Source organism: Lynx canadensis, chromosome D3 (genome assembly GCF_007474595.2).
Source record: "Lynx canadensis isolate LIC74 chromosome D3, mLynCan4.pri.v2, whole genome shotgun sequence".
NCBI classification, from domain to species: Eukaryota; Metazoa; Chordata; class Mammalia; order Carnivora; family Felidae; genus Lynx; species Lynx canadensis.
In genome coordinates, this window is record NC_044314.2 from 53,752,590 (window position 1) to 53,771,846 (window position 19,257).

Below are 19,257 nucleotides of genomic sequence, written 5' to 3' on the forward strand. Positions count from 1 at the left end.
GCATGAGAATATCAGAGGAAGAGTGTTTTAGATGGAAGACCATTGCAAAGACACGAGGGTGTGAGCGTGCCTGTTGTACTCCAGGAGTAGCAAATGGCAGTGAAGCTGCAAGGAGTGAGCAGGGTGCAAAGAGAGGTATAGGAGAGGATATGTTGGGCGTGGGGTGGGAGGGTAGACAGAGTAGCCCGAGAAGTGACTGCAAAGACTTTGTCTTTTACTCTGAAAGGGCAGAAAAACCATCAAAAGGTTCCAAGCTGAGACTCATTGTGGCTGATATATAAATGATAGACTACTGAGAGACAAGAAGGAAAGCCAGGAGACCAATCAGAAGGCTGTTATGGGAGTGTCTGCCTGGCTCAGTTGGTGGACTCTTCATCTTGGGGTTGTGGGTTCAAGCCCCACATTGGGTGGAGAGATTACTTAAAAATAAAACTTTAAAAAAAATAAAAATAAATTTTAAAAAAAGAAGGCTGTTATGAGCTACGTTGTATTCCCCCAGATTCATATGTTGAAGTCCCAACCACCAGTACTTCAGAATGTGACTACATTTGGAGATAGGGTCATTACAGAGGAAATGAGGTTAAAATGAGATCATTGGGATGGGCCCTCAGTCAATATGACTGGTGTCTCTGTAAGAAGAGAAAGTTAGGACACAGACATGTACATATACAGAGGAAGACTCTGTGAAGAGGGATAAGAAGATCATCTATAAGGGGGGCCTCAAAACACAACAACTCTGCCCACACCTTGATCTCAGATTTCTAGCCTCCAGAATTGTGACAAGATACATTTCTGTTGTTTAAGCCACCCAGTCTATGGTACCTTGTTAGGACAGCCCTAGCAAGTGAATACAAAGGCCACTGCAATAGCCCAGGCTAGACACGAAGATGGTGGCAGTGGAAGTGTGAAAAGTGATCAGACTCTGCACGTGTTTTGAAGGTGGAACCAACAGCATTTGCTGAAAGTTCTGAATTAGGGTGTGAAACAAAGAGGAGTGAGAGACGATGCTGAGGTTTTTGCCTGAGTGACTGGAAGAATGAAGTTGTTGACTGAGATGGGCAGGAGTGTCATAAAGCACAGTTAGGGATGGAAGTACAGGAGATGGGTTTGAGATATACTACAACGGAGATACCTGCTAGATATCCAAGTGGAGATGTTAAGGTAGACACATGACTTTGGGCCACGGGGTAAAGGTCCAGGATGGACACCTACCTTTGGGAATCAGCAACATATGGATGGTATGCAAAGCCAAAAAAATAGATCAGAATGATTATAAATGGAAAAAGAAGTTCTAGGACTGAACCTTGGAGTTTGCTTATATGATTGACCCTTGAACAATGGCAGGGGTTAGAAGTGGCAACCTCCGCCCGCACCCAGACAGTGGAAAATCCACATATAAACTTTGACCCCCCCAAACTTAACTACTAATAGCCAACTGTTGACTAGAAGCCTTACTGATAATATACACAGTAGATAAACACCTATTTTGCACATTATATGTATTATATACTGTATTATTACAATAAAGTCAGATAAAAGAAAATATTAAGGAATCAAAAAGAAAATAGATTTACAGTACTGTACTATATTTATCAAAAAAATGTTGTGTATAAGAGGGGCCATGCAGTTCAAACCCATGTTATTTAAGGGTCAACTGTATTATCCTGTAATGAGCTCTCTCAAATCCCATGAACACTTGAAAAAGGTATAGTGTCAAACCAGACAATCTGCTCCATTAAGAATATGAAGGCTTCTAGTCTTCTTACATAAAGAAGTAAGAAAGGCAGCCATCAGTGTAGAAGGTTGCACTGTGAACTTCAGCTAACAGTTCAACTGACAAAGATAAGTCTGTGTAGCAGAGAGAGGGGAGGCTTCACATTGTATGAGTTTTCTTGAATGCTGTGTCCACTGACAGGAGTTGTATCAGTCACACTGACAACGTTGGAGGAAATAATAGTTTTGTAGGAGTCCCTCCACCCATTTTTAATACTTTTGTGCACGTTCTGAAATGTGATTTGTAAATTTTACAAGTAAAAGTCATTGTGAGGTAATCAGTTTTTTCCAAATCTCTTTTTTGATTATTTAAATGAGGAATGAATTCTTCTAAAGTTGCCATATTTTTTGTCAGGGTTAAATCAACTTTTTATTTAGACTCTTTTGTAAGTCAGCATGCATTCCCTAGGGAAGAAAATCCAGCAAACTCCACTCCAGAAATATTTATCTTGGGGCTCATGGAAGATATCAGTCTACATGGCATTTCCCAAGAGGAAAAAAATAGCTACTAGCAAGCAACTTTGCTTCGACCCTTAAATAGATTGCTATCTTCTGTTCTAAAACATACAGAATAATTACCATATGTAATGAATAATTATTAGATAAATTTTGATTTAAAAAGAATTAGAATATATTAATACAGAAATATGTTAGGCAGTTATAAAGATAATAGATAAGTTTCTTTAATGATGCATACTACATTGCACATGGCAAAGGTTGTTTAAAAGATGTCCAAACAAATGAATGACCTTCCTATGTATTAAGTTATAAGACAAGTTCATATAAGCTCACGTGACTTGAAATGCTTACATTTTCACAAAGTAAAATCTTTAAATATTTTGCCCCAATTCTATTTTGTACTTCTTTATTTCTATTTTGCCCCAATTCTATTTTCTACTCTCTTTATTTCTATTTTGCCCTCAGTAGATTTATTTTTAATAGTACTTAGCATTGCAGGCACATCCATAATGTATTACAAGTAAACAGGGTCTGGCTTGTAGTCATCAGAGCTGGTTGCCTCTGCTCTGACCTCTGGAACGAAGGTACAACTACCTTCGCTTCAAGTACGTGAGGATTATCCCCAACACGTGACAGCTAGAGTATGCGGGGAGGAAAGATGGTTAAGACTGGCATTTTCTTTCTGAATATAATTTGGGAATTTGGGGAGAAATACTGATTACAAAATTATAATCCTGAGATGATACTTTTGTGCAAGCGTTAGAGGCCCAAAGCTGATTAGAATCATTCACAGAAAGTGTGAACTTTAGGATCATCATGTGGGGATCTGTGTTGCTAATGAACTATGACTTAACCATTTTCGGGTCAGAAATATCATAATGCACTCTTACATTTGTCCACATGGCATTGACATAACAAAATCACTGAATTCGAAACTAGGGACTTCTGAGTGAATTTACCTCCTCTTGGTCTAATTTGTAATCAGGGAATATTGTAGGCATGTGGAAAACAGAAAACATTACTTGCTGTCATCTCATCCATTCCAGATTCCAACCAAACCACAGAACTATAACTTGGAAAGAGTACTTGGACTCACACTTACAGTTCCACCTGAGACAGATCTTATCTCCTTATAGTTCCAGGAACAGTAGCTTAACTTAAAAAGAACAGCGTGATGTGAGAGAATAGCTGTGCCAGCAGAAACTGGCACCCTGCTGCTTTTGTCTTCCCGCCCAGGGGCTCCACCTTTCCTATTTCTCTGCTATTCTGACAGCTCTTTGAGCAAACCACTGAACTCACAAGATAGAAAGAAACCACATGCATGCAATGCTGTTAAGCACCTAAAATATCAAGTGCATTCTTCTGCCTCAGTGTCACACTTACCAGTTTGCAAAGGAGCGATGGTGGTGCACAAATGCTCCGAGGTGGCTGTGGAGCTGGACGAGAGAATGAAAAGCCCACGGAGGATGAATCCCAAAGAAAACGTGAAGAGGCAGGCCTAAAGACAGGACCCTGGGGACCAGTTCAAAAATAATGCATGTGGTCAGGCTGTAGAATGTCAGAGCCACACAGCCAGCCTTTTATGGCCAAGAAGGCAGACAAATATAGCAGCAAGTGGATGGGGTGGGTAGTCCTAACCAAGAGGAGGAGAGAGGCACTGGCAGGTAGCTGCCTCAGTCACGTACTTACATTAATGCCAGTCAATGGGTCTGTCCTGATTTCACCAAATGCAGGATTTTTATGAGGCTGGAAGAGCTATTTTCAATATGTCTTTTATGGCTGGATATTTAAAAGTGTAATGGAAAAAGGAGTTTGTGTTGTGAACTAAAAATAGGTGTGGTAATCTGATTCCCAAAATGGACTTCATGGAATTTTAATGCCAAGATATGGTTCTGGGTGTGCTGTTTGTAACACATGTACAGTACATTTAAAAGGCACAAGGTTTAAAAAGAACTTGAGGCTAACTAAAGGCAAAACACGTAAAAAATGGGTCCCATGTGGTGGCAACTTTGGCCTGACAATACACAGTCACTGTTTCTCTCATGCTTCAAAGTCACAGCTTCAGGCTTGAGTATTTGAATCCCTTTTTTCACTAATTAAAGCCTTTGAGAAGCAACACGTTTTTCTCTTTGCCAAAGTCACAGTAGGGTCAGTTTATCTAACCAGAGATTCTTTCTTTGTTTTTCAGACTATGTAACAAATTAACAGGTGGTAGAACCTGGTGGTTAGAGTCTACATTTTGGATTCAGACTACAGCTAGATTCCTGACCATCGATTCAACCTCAAGCAACTTATTTCTCCTTCCTAAGCTTCATTTTCCTTCTCTACAAAATATATCCAAATTATGAGAATGCTGTAGAGATTCAATGAGATAATGCATTTAACCCAGTGATTACCACGTACCAGTAAACATCAACTATTATTACTGATAGAAATAATTTGAGAGCTCATTGTTCATATTATATGTACTGAACTGGTTAAGCTCCAACATGATATTACAGTGATATCACCTCAAGTGAATACAGATCACTTGTAACTATAAAATATTAAACAGACCTAATATTGTAGTCTATAATTACTTTCTTGATGATAACTACAGTTAAAACTGAGACCCTGTGATAGACACTTTATATACAGGACCTCATTTAATTCTCATAATTTCCTGCAAGCGAGGTATAATCAGCTTTACTATATAGCCAAGGAAACCAAGGTTTTGAAGGCAAAGTCATTTACCAAAGATCACCCAGCTAGTAAATGACAAATGCAATTCATTTAATCCATATTTGGACTCCAAATCCCAGCACTTCTTGCCATGCATTGATGTATCCTCTAATGACACTTTGTTTACAAGAAAATAGGTATTCTGTGAGTCTCTCTTACATTATGCTCTGCTTCTGAGCTATCCAAAGTATGTAAAAGAATGCATTCCATTTAGTCCTGATGCTGTTTCCTGGTAAAATTCAACTTGGCATTTCTTCGTCAACATATACCTCCTGTCAGTGTGCATATGGACATTTGAGCTATTTGGAATCCATATGAGAGTTTTCCAAGTTTCATGTTCCCCAAGCATCCATTTGTTCTCTAAACACCCAATATAGAATGGTAGTGGTTCTGATTTTTATCCACCAGGCATCAGAATGGTTTCCAGTGGGCTGTTTCTGTAGACAACATGTTTCAAATCTTCTCAAAACAGGAGGGAGAAAAATAAACAAAAATAAAATATATAAATCATAATACTAGATGATATTTAATGACCATTTGCTATATGTCAGGCATTAATGCTAATTGCTTTACAGTATCTTATTTGAACACTGCATATACATAAAAACATTTTATGGATTATGAAGTTGAGATTTAGAGAGGTTAATTTTCTTTTTTTTTAAATGTTTTTATTTTTTTTTTTTAATTTTTTTTCAACGTTTTTATTTATTTTTGGGACAGACAGAGACAGAGCATGAACGGGGGAGGGGCAGAGAGAGAGGGAGACACAGAATCGGAAACAGGCTCCAGGCTCCGAGCCATCAGCCCAGAGCCTGACGCGGGGCTCGAACTCACAGACCGTGAGATCGTGACCTGGCTGAAGTCGGACGCTTAACCGACTGCGCCACCCAGGCGCCCCATTAAATGTTTTTAATGTTTATTTTTTGAGAGAGAGAGAGAGAGACAGAGCACAAGTGGGGGAGGGGCAGACAGAGAGGGAGACACAGAATTCGAAGCAAGCTTGGGGCTCTGAGCTGTCAGCACAGAGCTTGACACAGGGCTTGAACCCACAGACTGTGAGACCCTGACCTGAGCCAAAGTCAGACGCTCAACCAACTAAGCCACCCAGGCACCCCACCAAGAGGCTAATATTCTTAATATCACATAACTAGAATGTGACAGAGGATTTAAACTCAGTTCTGTTCTATACAGAGTGTAGTCTCCAAATTTCATACTATACTGCCTTTCAACAATTTAACTCTGTGTGTGTGTGTGTGTGTGTGTGTGTGTGTGTGTGTGTAGATAGAGCCATATGCCAATAATGTCCATCAGAAGGAAGACCTGTTACTAAAGAATTTGTTAAAAAAAAAATAAATAAATAAATAAATAAATAAATAAATAAAAAATTTTAAAAAAGAATTTGTTATATTTCCTGTGCAACAATTATTTATTACATCAAGATATACTGGCTACAAAATCAATACCTTAAAATATTTACAGAATTCTGATCCCAGTTAAAAATACAAAATTAGAAAAGTCCACACACACTTGTGGAAAACTAAAATATTATCATTTATACACTGACACTCAAGATCCCAGTGAAAGCCAAATAGTTTATTTCAAACAAATATATAGGATTTGACAAAACAGCATGAGCTAGAATCAACTTAGTTTACCAAGTAATCTTTCTGCTATAGCATCATCTGGATTCACCCTTTCCTGACAACATATTTATTTAAAATACAGCTATCCAGGAGCACCTGGATGGCTCAGTCAGTTAAGCATCCGACTCTTGATTTCAGCTCAGATCATGATCTCACAGCTGGTGAGCTCGAGCCCTGCATCAAGCTCTGCACTGACAGTGTGGAGACTGCTTGGAATTCTCCCTCTCTCTCTCTCTCTCAATCTCTCTCTCTCAAAACAAACATGAAAAAGTAACATATAGCTATCCAAATTACATACATACTACATAATTAAACTAAAATTAAAGAAGAAAAATTTAGCTGGTCTCATAAAATTCAATTATTGTGATTCAATCATGATTCCCTTGTAGATGAAAAATCATCTTGTCAATTACTCTGATATAATCATAAAGCCCTTATAGATGTGTAATTATTCTGAAAACTTAATGGAATGCTAACCAAGTATTAATTTAAATTTCCTAGGAAACCATCTAATGGAAATGGCTTTTTAAAAAGCATTGAACTATAAAAGTTTGAAAATTTTAAAAAATACTTGCTTCTAGAATTATGGGGTTTTTAAAAGCAATTTTAAAGTAGATATATTCTCTCTTCAAACTTACTTTTAAGAATATTAATATTTTGGGGGCACCTGGCTAGCTCAGTTGGAGAGCATGATCTGGGGGCTGTAAGTTTGAGCCCCATGTTGGGTATAGAGATTACTAAAATAAATAAATAAATAGTATCAATCTTTTTAATATTGACATTTATTGTATAGTATAATTATATAATTTTATGTATATTATATATTAATTACACTAATATTTATTAAAAATTAAGGGTGAAATGATGAGTTTAACTAATAGTAGTATATCCTAAAAGCAAAAATAAATAGGGGAGCCTGGGTGGCTCAGTCGGTTGAGCGTCCAACTTCAGCTCAGATCATGATCTCACAGTCCATGAAGTCTGTGGGTTCGAGCCCCATGTTGGGCTCTGGGTTGACAGCTCAGAGCCTGGAGCCTACTTCGGATCCTGTGTCTCTCTCTCTCCAACTCTCCCGTTTACACTCTGTCTCTCTCTCTCTCAAAAATAAACGTTAAAAAAAATTAAAACAAAGAAAAGAATCTCTCTTTCCCCTTCCTCTGCCCCTTCCAGCTTGCACTTTCACTCTCTCTCTCTCTGTCTCTCTCAAAAAAAAAAAAAAAAAAAAAAAAACAATAAAAAGATAAGCCAAAAAAGTAATTAAAATAAATATTTAGAAATGAAATGTGAAGGGGTACCTGGGTGGCTCAGTAGGTTGAACCTCTGACTTCAGCTCAGGTCATGGTCTCACTGCTCATGGGTTCGAGCCCCACGTTGGGCTCTGTGCTGACAGCTTGGAGCCTGGAGCCTGCTTTCGATTCTGTGTCTCCCTCTCTCCCTGTTCCTCCCCTACTCATGCTCTGTCTCTGTCTCTCAAAAATAAATAAATGTTAAAAAAAATTTTTTTTAAAAAGAAATGAAATGTGAACAAAACAAAAACTAAATTCCAACTGAAATCAAGAACTTTTTTTAAAGTTGCTAGTTGTAATTAACAAGTACAATGCATGCACCAACAGTATGGAAAAAGAAAGAGAATGTATTGAAAACCTACTACATCACACACTGTGCCATGACACAGGATCCAGAGGTGACTTACTCATGTCCCCAAAGTAGCCACTGTGTAGTTGGGTAGACAAAGTCAGGTAGTTACTTAAAAATAATCGTGGTACCATGGCGTAAGGTGATATCTGCCATTTTACCCTGTATAATTCACCAACTCTACTCCTACTTCCCTTCTTATGGACCCAAATACTATATAATGAGTATTAAGCATGTTTGCCCTTTGCTCCAGAGGTAGACATTTTCTTTATTATATTGGCTAGTAAGCATGCCTGCCTTTTTCCCCGGAGGGAAACACTCTTTCTATCTTCAAAGGCTATTCATTACACAGACATCCCTGAAAAGATAATCTGGAACAAATGGAAGCCTGGGCCTGCTTGCAAGGTATACAGAAATATGATGGACCCATGAAGAACTGCCTCCCAACAACTGACATACATTATTTTTGCAAAAACAATAACTTTTTCTTCTTCTTTTTTGTTTTTAAGTAGACTCCATGCCCAATGTGAGGCTTAAAGTCATGACCCTGAGATCAAGAGTTGCACATTCCACCAACTAAGCCAGCCAGGCACCCCTCTTCTTTGTTTTTTTTAAGTGAGAACCAAGCTAGGGGTGCCTGGGTGACTCAGTCGGTTAAGCCTCTAACTCTTGATTTCAGCTAAGGTCATGATCTCCAGGTCATGATCTCAGGGTCATGAGATTGAGCCCCACATTGAGCCCCATAATGAACCCCACATCCGGTTCTGTGCTGGGTGTGGAGCCTGCTTGAGAGTCCCTCTCCCACTTTCCCTCCCCTGCTCACTCATGTACCATGCACATGCTCTCTCTTAAATAAATGAATGAATGAATGAATGAATGGGAACCAGGCTAAAGAGGGAGAGATCTGAATCTCCAATTTCATTTTATTTTTGACAGTTTCAGAATAGTAAAATTTACATATCACAAAATTCACCCATTTTAAGAGTAAAGTTCACGGGGCGCCTGGGTGGCTCAGTCGGTTAAGCAGCCGACTTCGGCTCAGGTCATGATCTCGTGGTCTGTGAGTTCGAGCCCCGTGTCAGGCTCTGTGCTGACAGCTCAGAGCCTGGAGCCTGTTTCAGATTCTGTGTCTCCCTCTCTCTGACCCTCCCCTGTTCATGCTCTCTCTCTGTCTCAAAAATAAATAAATGTTAAAAAAATTAAAAAAAAAAAAAAGAGTAAAGTTCAATGAGTTTTAGTAGATTTCTATAGATGGGCAACCATCACCAAAATCCATTTTTAAAACACTTCCATCACCAGAAAAATTCCCTTATGCCAGTTTGTAGTTAAGCATTGATCCCATCCACAGCCTAGGCAACCACTGACCTGGATTTCTGTCTCTATAGTTTAGCCTTTCCTAGAAATTTCATACAAATGGGATCATATAATATGTAGTCCTTTATGTCTGTTTTTTTTTTTTTCTTAGCAAGATGTTTTTGAGATTCATCCATGTTGTTCCAAGATTTGGCAGCTTGTTTCTTTTTATTGCTGAGAAATATTTCACTGAAAGACATACCATATTTTGCTTATCCATTCATCAATTAATGGACTTCTCATTGTGTCCAGTTTTAGGCTACTGTGAATAATGCTGTCTTGAATTTTTAAATATATTTGTCCTTATATAGTTAATCACACTTGGTCTCACAGATAACAAGTATCCAAACACTGACCAAAAAATATTGATATCTAACACTTACATAGTACTTACTATTTTCCTGGTGGTATTATAAATGGTTTAAATTTTTTTTTTCAACGTTTATTTATTTTTGGGACAGAGAGAGACACAGCATGAACGGGGGAGGGGCAGAGAGAGAGGGAGACACAGAATTGGAAACAGGCTCCAGGCTCTGAGCCATCAGCCCAGAGCCTGACGCGGGGCTCGAACTCACGGACCGCGAGATCGTGACCTGGCTGAAGTCGGACGCTTAACCGACTGCGCCACCCAGGCGTCCCATAAATGGTTTATATGTATTAACTTCTTTATTCCTCAGAACACTGTATGAGGTAGGTGCTATCATTATTATTATACACTTTCACTAATGAGAAAACTGAGGTACAGAGAAGTTCAGTACCTTGCTCAAGTACATACAACTAAAAAGTGTTAGATATTGTGGTGATTATTTTACAATATATGTGATTCAAGTTGTTATGCTGTACATTTAATTTTATTTTATTATTTTATTATTATTTTAAGTAGGCCCCACACCCAACATGGGGCCCCCATGTTTAAGTAGGCCCCACACCCAACACTCTTGAGATCAAGAATTGCACGCTCTACCAACTGACAGCCAGGTATCCCTATGCTGTGCATTTTAAACTTCTGCATTGCTGAATGTCAATTATATCTCAATAAAACTGGGAGGAAAATGTTAAGAGTGAGGATTCAAATTCAGATAACCCAGGGGCGCCTGGTGGTTGAGCATCCAACTCTTGATCTTGGCTCAGGTCATGATCTCAAGGTTGTGGGATTGAGCCCCACATTGGGCTCTGTGCTGAGAACAGAGCCTGCTTAAAATTCTCTCGCTCTCTCTCCCCAGCTCATCAGGTGCTCTTTCTCTCTAAGGAAAAAAAATTAAAAATAAAATAAAAATCTTTAAAAAAAAAAAAAAAAAGAAACTATGTTCAAATTCAGATAATCCAGATCCAGACCTCACCCACTTGTCAGTATACAACACTTGCTCATAACTAAAACAATCCACTTGTGATAAAATTCTGTAACTTCTTCTATTCTTTTATAATGTAGATACTAGTCTCACATTTGAGGCAGGCATATATCTTCAAGTATTAACTTGATTATATTCTTTGTTTTCTTCTCTCTCTTTCATACTCTGATAGTCCCTTCCCCTTTCTCTCCCAGTCCATGCTGAAACAGAACAAAGATGCACAAACAAAACAAACCTTCAGACTTAGGAGTTTCAGGTACAAGCTTACAGAGCTAGATTTTCCTATCCTGCTTACCAGATAATACTGAGCCTAGAAAAGAAAAGGCAAAAGGCAGAGTAGCCACTACAGCAGGGGAGCAAGGACCAATAAAAGGAATGGGGTGATCCTCAACCCAGAAGGAAAGTGGTCTTTGGAAGAAAGAACAAGGGAGTAGAGAGAAAGATAAGGGATAATTTATCCTTAAAAATGGACTCTTGGAGCACCTGGGTGGCTTAGTCAGTTGAGCATCTGACTCTGATTTTGCCTCAGGTCATGATCCAGTCAGGGGATCCAGCCCTTTGTCAAACTCTCCGGAGCCTGCTTAAGATTGTCACTCTCTCTCCCTCTGTCCCTCTTCCCCCCTCATACACATACTCTCTCTCAATCTCAAAACAAACAAACAAACAAACAAACAAACTCCTAACTTTGAAGGCATTAAGCTAAGTGAAATAAGCCAGGCACAAAGAACACATGTTATATGATTCTATTTACATAAGGTACCTAGGTTAAATTCATAGAGACAGAAAGTAGAATGGTAGTTTCCAGAGGCTGGGGCAGTGGGGTGGGGGAAATGGGAACTAGAGTTTAATGGGTAGAAACTTTCAGTTGAGGAAGATGACAAAGTTCTGGAAATGGATGGTGGTGATAACTGTACAGCAGTATTAATGTACTTAATACCACTGAACTGTGCAACTTGAAAATGGTTAAGATGGTAAATTCTTGTTATGTGTATTTCACCACAATTTTAAAACAGGGACTTCTGATTCATCACTGTTCTGCATGAACAGCCCACAGTTCAGCAGTCCTGGACATTGATAACTCCATTCCCCATAAGATAGATGGGGGACTCAGAGAACTTGGCCACCTTGGGCAGAGGGGAGAGCATGAAGGGGGAACCATGCCCCTCCAAGGAGCAACTCAACAGTGTCAGCTGGGAATCTCTTGGTGAGGAGAGAAACAGACACACCCCTATCACACCTGGTTCTCATCAATGTGTACACACTATGTTCTACTGCATCCATAGATAACCAATAACAATTAATGAATGCATTGTACTATTCCACAATCATTGGTGTCCTAGTCCTTAAATACTGGACACATGGATGTTTCCAGTTATTCATCAAGACTAGAAGTCAGGGTTAGGAATTAGGAACATCTTCATTTGCAACCCAGCTCTTTTATTACGTCTATGTGTGTTCCCTTCAGAGGCTCTGTTTCTCTGGCTGTTTCTTCATGGTTCCCCCAATTGCATGGGACTGGAAGAGTGGTTCTCCTTCCTTGCTACACATTAGAATAGCTAAGAAGATTCTAAACTGTACTCTAACTCAGACCATATTTCAGGACAATTACCTCAAAATCTCTGAGCATGGGACACAAGAATTTCTAAAAGCTCCTAAATGACTCTAATGTGCAGCTCAAGGGAAAAATGATCTCTTAGGTCTCTTTCCATTCTAAAATGATGAAAGCCTCTGAATTAAAAAGAGAGCTATAAATATTTTGTACAAATAGAGGTTTTCCTTTTCAATTACCTCCTTGTAAGTATTTTCCCAGAAAGGGACTATGAATTAAAGGGTATGTTTTGTGAGATTGCTATTTGGAATAATTGGGCTATGCCATCTAGCACGTATGAATATGCTCTTTCTTCATGGCCACATCAATATTGCAATGTATAATTTTAATTTATTTTCAATTTTTATTTTTTTATTTTATTTTAGAGAGAGAGCATGTACCCTAGCAAGGGAGAGGGGCAGAGAGACAAGGAGAGAGAGAATCCCAACCAGGCTCCACACAAACTGTGAGATCATGACCTGAGCTGAAATCAAAAGTTGGATGCCCAACCGACTGAGCCACCCAAGCATCCTTAAATTTAAATTAAATAAATTTATTTAATTTAAATTGAATTTATTTCAGCAAGTTTAACAGGTGTGAAATAGATCTCACTGCTATTTTAATTTTATTTTTTAAATTATTTTTATTTTTTAAAAATGTTTATTTATTTATTTTGAGAGAGAGAGGGAGAATGTGAGTGGGGAAAGACAGAAAGAGAGAGGAGAGAAAGAGAATCCCAAGCAGGCTCTACACTGTCAGTGCAGAGACCGACACAGAGCTTAATCTCACAAACTGAGACCATGACCTGAGCCAAAATCAAGAGTCAGATGCTTAACTGACTGAGCCACCAGGTGTCCCCTCATAGCTATTTTTAAATGCATTTTAAAAATTCTTTGTGAGTCTGGACATTTCTATCAATGTTAGCTAACTATTTGGTTTTCCTCTGTGTGAGCTATCTTTTGACCTTTGCCATGGAGATTATTTTTCTTGAGATCATTCTTAATCTGTTAATATATTAACAAAATAAAATTGCTATCATTGATTGAGAACTACTATGTGCTAGATACTGTACCATGCTTTACATGTGTTTTGCTTTATTCTTTACAAAAATTATACAAGGCAGTTATTATCCCCAAACTATAAATGAGAAAACTAAGATTCAGATAGGTTAGGCAAGTTACCCAAAGTCACACAGCTAATAAATAATGGAGCTTGTATTTGAACCCATCTCCATCTGGCTCTCAAGAACTATTTTCCTTACTGGACAAGTGAACACTCAATGCTTGCGCTGCTCACAGTACATGCTGATGTTTTGAACCATGTGATTCCTGCTCTCTGACCCACAGTGATGGGTCATTTCAGACCTAAAGGTAACTGATGTATATCCTTACCAGCAACCTATGTATGGCCTGGTCCAAAAGGTGAGCCAAACCAATCACACTCCTCTCTTGAGAATTTGAATTTGGAAATGTTGAGCATCAGCGCACTTAATAGAAGGAGCAAAAGTAGAAAAGGTAGAATGAAGAGTTGCTTTGCGAATACTGGAGTCAGAGGAGCCATGACAAACTGAAATTATGAGGCACCAGAAACTAGGGTTAGCAGAGAAAGAAGGTTGGTAGAGAGAAAACTAAGGAGGTGTGCTCAAAGAAGCAGACCTAATCAGAGAACAATCATTTGGCGAATGAGAGAAAAACCGAAGAGTCAATACCTCAAAGCTCCCTCTGTTTTCAGTAACTTTCCAGTTTAGATGCCATTCATGTATATCCCTCAGCTACGTATCCTTTTTCGTGAGCTAACTGGACTGGGTCTCTGTTCCTTGCTATCGAACAAGTCAAAATAAAACACTCTTTTTTTTTAATTTTTTTTAATGTTTATTCATTTTTTGAGAGACAGAGAGGAACAGAGCATGAGTAGGAAAGAGGCAGAGAGAGGGAGACACAGGATCTGAAGCAGGCCTCCAGGCTCTGAGCTGTCAGCACAGAGCCCGACACGGGGCTCAAACTCATGAACTGCAAGATCATGACCTGAGCCGAAGTCGGATGCTCAACCGACTGAGCCACCCAGGTACCCCAAAATGCTCTTTTCATTAAATTTAAAAAACATTCTGGATGTTAAGCTTTCATCTGTCATTTTGATGATAAAATGTTTCTATTTCAATTCTTTCCTTGATTTCATTACATTTTGACTTTTGTAAAAGTAGAACCATCAATCTGATAATCAGTAACACTTTCACAGGTCACAAACTTATATTTGCACAAACAATAGGGACAGAAAGCAGAGAGTGGTTGCCTGAAGGTGGGGGAGGAGAGAAGTGGGAGGAGTCAGGAAGGATGGATTTACAAATAGGCATGAAGAAACTTAGGGGGAGATAGATATGTTCAATATCTTGAGTGTGGTTAAGTTTTCACAAGTGTACACATGTGTCAAAACTTAGGATATTATACATTTAAATATGTGTGCTTTACTGTATGCCAATGATGCTTTAGTTAAACCATTTTTTAAAACATATATATTCTTCTTTCCAGTTAAGATACTTAAATAATTCTATTTCATTCAACTTATTATGCTTTACGCTTAATTGGAACTCACCTGCAATTTATTGTGGTTTATGCTATGTGAACTTAATCAAAGTTTATTTTTCTCAGTTTTAATATTCTCTTTTTCAACTACATTTCATAAATAGTTATTTCTTGCACCATTGTTTATTACACTTGGAAAGTCATGTGCTGAGCCTATAACTTTTTATCTATTCCTATTAATATCTTTCATTCCTTGGCTAATTTTTCTATTTTTAAACCTAATACTACCTGGTTTGGAGGTCTGGAATTTTGTTCCTTTGTGATATTTGTAATGTTTTAAAGTCAAGTAAAGGACTTTACATGAGGCAAGTGTGCTAATGTTAGTACACACACACACACACACACACACACACACAGATGTTCTCATATAGTTACACAAAATAAATCTCATGTAGCTATTATACACATTATTTTAATAAACATCAGAAGCACCTTATATGAAAAGAGTTTTAATAGAATTACTATAAGAATTAATAGAGTAACAGAGTAACAGGGTGCCTGGGTGGCTCAGTCAGTTAAGGGTCAGGTTCTTGACCTCGGGTCAGGTAAAGATCTCACAGTTCATGGGATCCAGCCCCACATCAGCCTCTGTGCTGACAGTATGGAGCCTGCTTGGGATTCTGTCTCTCCCTCTCTCTCTGCCCCTCCCCCACTCACGTGCATGCACTCTCTCTCAAAATAAATAAATAAACTTAAAAAAAAAAAAAGAATAGAGGAACACCAAGATTTTATTCATTGTCTCCCCTGTCTTGAGCAATAATTTTTTGGGAGCCTATTTTTCCAAATAAGATCTAACCTATCTGTGACTAATCCAGCCACCACAACTACCTGTGTACCAAGAAAATTTTCATTCTGGACCTAACAGGCCACACAGAAGTTTGATAACATACATCTGGTTGTATTTCAACACAGGACCACTTTCATCATTTAACCACTTCCTAAGTCTCCTTTATTTTTTTCTACTACCTTTGCCTCAAAGTTCTTGAATAAGGGTTACAGTTTTAACTTAGGTTTAACTGAGCACACATGACATGCCTGGCACAGTGCAAGGTCATGGGAATAAAAATGGAAGGAGGCACTCTCAGGAAATATGTGTACTTTCATATCGTGACTCTTTCTTCTTCCTGAAGCAGGTAATGAATCATGTAGCACACAATAAGACACTGAAGGACACGAATCTTGGAAAGGCCCCTTCAAATTTAACTTCAGGTTCTTTGGTCTTTCAGGGATTATTGGGTGGTGCTGCCAGACCAGTGATTTAATGCTTTATTGAATCGGTGCTCCATGGGGTGATACAAAAGGAGGTGTTCTGTGTTAAATGTTGACAAGTTATATGAAACAGAGACTGCCCATAGAAATTACTTTCATTTACCATTATTTTTCCAGGAGAAAGAAGAACTCAGAATCAAAAGTTATAATATACTTACAGGTGGCTGGCAAAACAGATATTGCCCCAAGGCACTGATTTCAGTGGAATTAAGCCTTGCTGGAAAGTCTGCAAGAAACCATAAAGTCTCTTTTCCTGGGAAGAACAAAAAATAAGTCAACATTTTGGGCAAATATTCCCACTCCAAATTATTGATACAATCATTTTTATCAACAGCTAGCATGCTTCACCAATCAATACAGCATAGAGGCTGAAAGCTCAGGCACTGAGGTCATATAGACCTGCATTAGATTCCTGCCCCTTCTCTTCCCCACAATATGAACTTGGGCAAGTTACCAATCTAAGCTTCAAGTTCCTCATTAGTAAAATGGAGGTGACAGTAACCATCTTGCAGGGCAATGACTGAAAGGTAATGTTAATAAGACACTCAGAGCTCCTAGCTTATAGGAAGTACTCAATAAATAATCATAACAATAATAATTCATTATTATTATTATTAATGAATACATTAAAAAACTTCTACTTAGGTGGCACCTGGGTGGCTCAGTTGGTAAAGCTCTGACTTTGGCTCAGGTCATGATCTCACAGTTCACGCATTCAAGCCCCACGTTGGGCTCCGTGCTGACAGATCAGAGCCTGGAGCCTGCTTCGGATTCTGTGTCTCCCTCTCACTCTGCCCCTTCCCTGCTCATGCTCTGTCTCTCTCTCTCTCTCTCTCTCTTAAAGATAAATAAACATAAAAAAAAAAACCTCCCACTTTGAAAATGTAAAACTAATACAGGATATGTTTACAAGCTAGTTGGAAAGCAAGTCAAACACACATAAAAAAGCAAAGAACAATCCAAAGTGATTCAATATTTTTCAGTGTAATAAGATGTTAAATATGAGGTTCATGTTTCCCAGAATTCTGGCAGATAGCCCAAAGGCTGAGAGCATTAGTTCTCAGAACATCTATCCAGGCATGCTATATGATTATACAATTTCATAATTATGAAATCCATTTTGTGACCCCTAGTTAATGTTCCAATTCAGGAATTATAGGAGACAAGGAGATCAGACCTGAAAGATTCTAGAGAGACCAGCATACGGAATTCTTCAGAAAGAATTATCAGAGCTCTGTGCTTCAGTTCCACATACAGATGGCATGAGGAGTAGGTGGTACTTCTCATAGCACTTTGAAGATATCGGTCACCCGCCTTCAGCATGTATTGTTGCTGGAGGAAAGCATGCTGTTGGACCCACTGTCAGTCTATTGCAGGCAATCTCTTTTCTCTCTGTAAGTTTGTACTATTTTCCTTTTTACTCTTGATGTTCTGAAGTTTCACTGGGACATGACTTGGTACAGATTTATTTTTATTTTTCTTGTTTCATATTTGGGTGCATCTTCAACCGGAATAAAGATTATAAAGATTTTTGACTCTCAATCCTGGAAAACTCTCAGTCGTCTGTTTCAATATCATTTTCCAACATTCTCATTTTTATCTTGTTCTGGATTTCCTATTAAATATACAATGGACTAGTTCAATATATCCTCCATGGCTTTTGACCGCTCTTTTATATTTTTACTTTTTGTCTCTCTGTGTTACATTTTGGTGAAGCCTCAGTACTGTCTTCTAATCCACTACTTCAAATGTCTAAAATGTCATTTCTTACCATCACCATACCCACCATCCAAACTATTTCTCTCCCATGTTCCTTATTTCAGTGATAGGCATTACCATCTATCAGAAATTCCGATTCCTTCTTCTCTCAGGCTTACCTTCTACTAATCCTCTATACTATTATCAGAGTGATTTTAAAAGAATACAAGTCTGATCATATTAATCCCATACATAAGACAGATCAGTGGTATCCCATTGACCTTCAGAAACATGGCTTTGAGGTCATTCAGGGCATGGTCTCTGGCCACCTCTTAGGCCTCATATTTTTGCCATTTTCCCATCATACCCTACCTTCCAGTTCTTCATTCATTCAATATGTATTTTTATTTATTGAGTGCCTTTAATGTGTTAATTACTGTTCTGGGCCTTCAGGATACTTCAGTAAACAAAACAGTCCCCCAAACCCTGTCTTCATGGAACTTAGTAAAAAAAAAAAAAAACAAAAAAAAAACAAAAAAAAACAAAAAAAACAAAAAAAAACAAAACTGGGACCTCATCAAAATAAAAAGCCTCTGCACAACGAAGGAAACAATCAGCAAAACTAAAAGGCAACCGACAGAATGGGAGAAGATATTTGCAAACAACATATCAGATAAAGGGTTACTATCCAAAATCTATAAAGAACTTATCAAACTCAACACCCAAAAACCAAATACTCCAGTGAAGAAATGGGCAAAAGACATGAAAAGACACTTCTCCATGGAAGACATCCAGATGGCCAGCCGACACATGAAAAAATGCTCAACATCACTCATCATCAGGGAAATACAAATCAAAACCACAATGAGATAGCACCTTACACCTGTCAGAATGGCTAACATTAACAACGCAGGCAACAACAGATGTCGGCAAGGATGCGTAGAAAGAGGATCTCTTTTGCATTGTTGGTGGCAATACAAGCTGGTGCAGCCACTTTGGAAAACAGTATGGACGTTCCTCAAAAAACTAAAAATAGAACTACCCTATGGCCCAGCAACTGCACTACTAGGCATTTATCCACGGGATACAGGTGTGCTGTTTCGAAGGGACACATGCACCCCCGTGTTTATAGCAGCACTATCAACAATAGCCAAAGTATGGAAAGAGCCCAAATGTCCATCAATGGATGA

At 38.5% G+C, this 19,257-nt stretch overlaps 1 protein-coding gene across 1 annotated transcript in view; it reads right to left on the reverse strand.

The window, feature by feature from the left end:
- Positions 1 to 19,257, reverse strand: part of MYOM1 (myomesin 1) — a 165,080-nt gene that overhangs the window by 138,515 nt on the left and 7,308 nt on the right. Inside the window, 3 exon segments of the mRNA XM_032595461.1 lie at positions 5,113 to 5,412; positions 16,528 to 16,622; positions 17,547 to 17,984. Of these exon segments, the coding sequence (XP_032451352.1) occupies positions 5,113 to 5,163 (51 nt within the window). The 5' untranslated portion in view covers positions 5,164 to 5,412; positions 16,528 to 16,622; positions 17,547 to 17,984.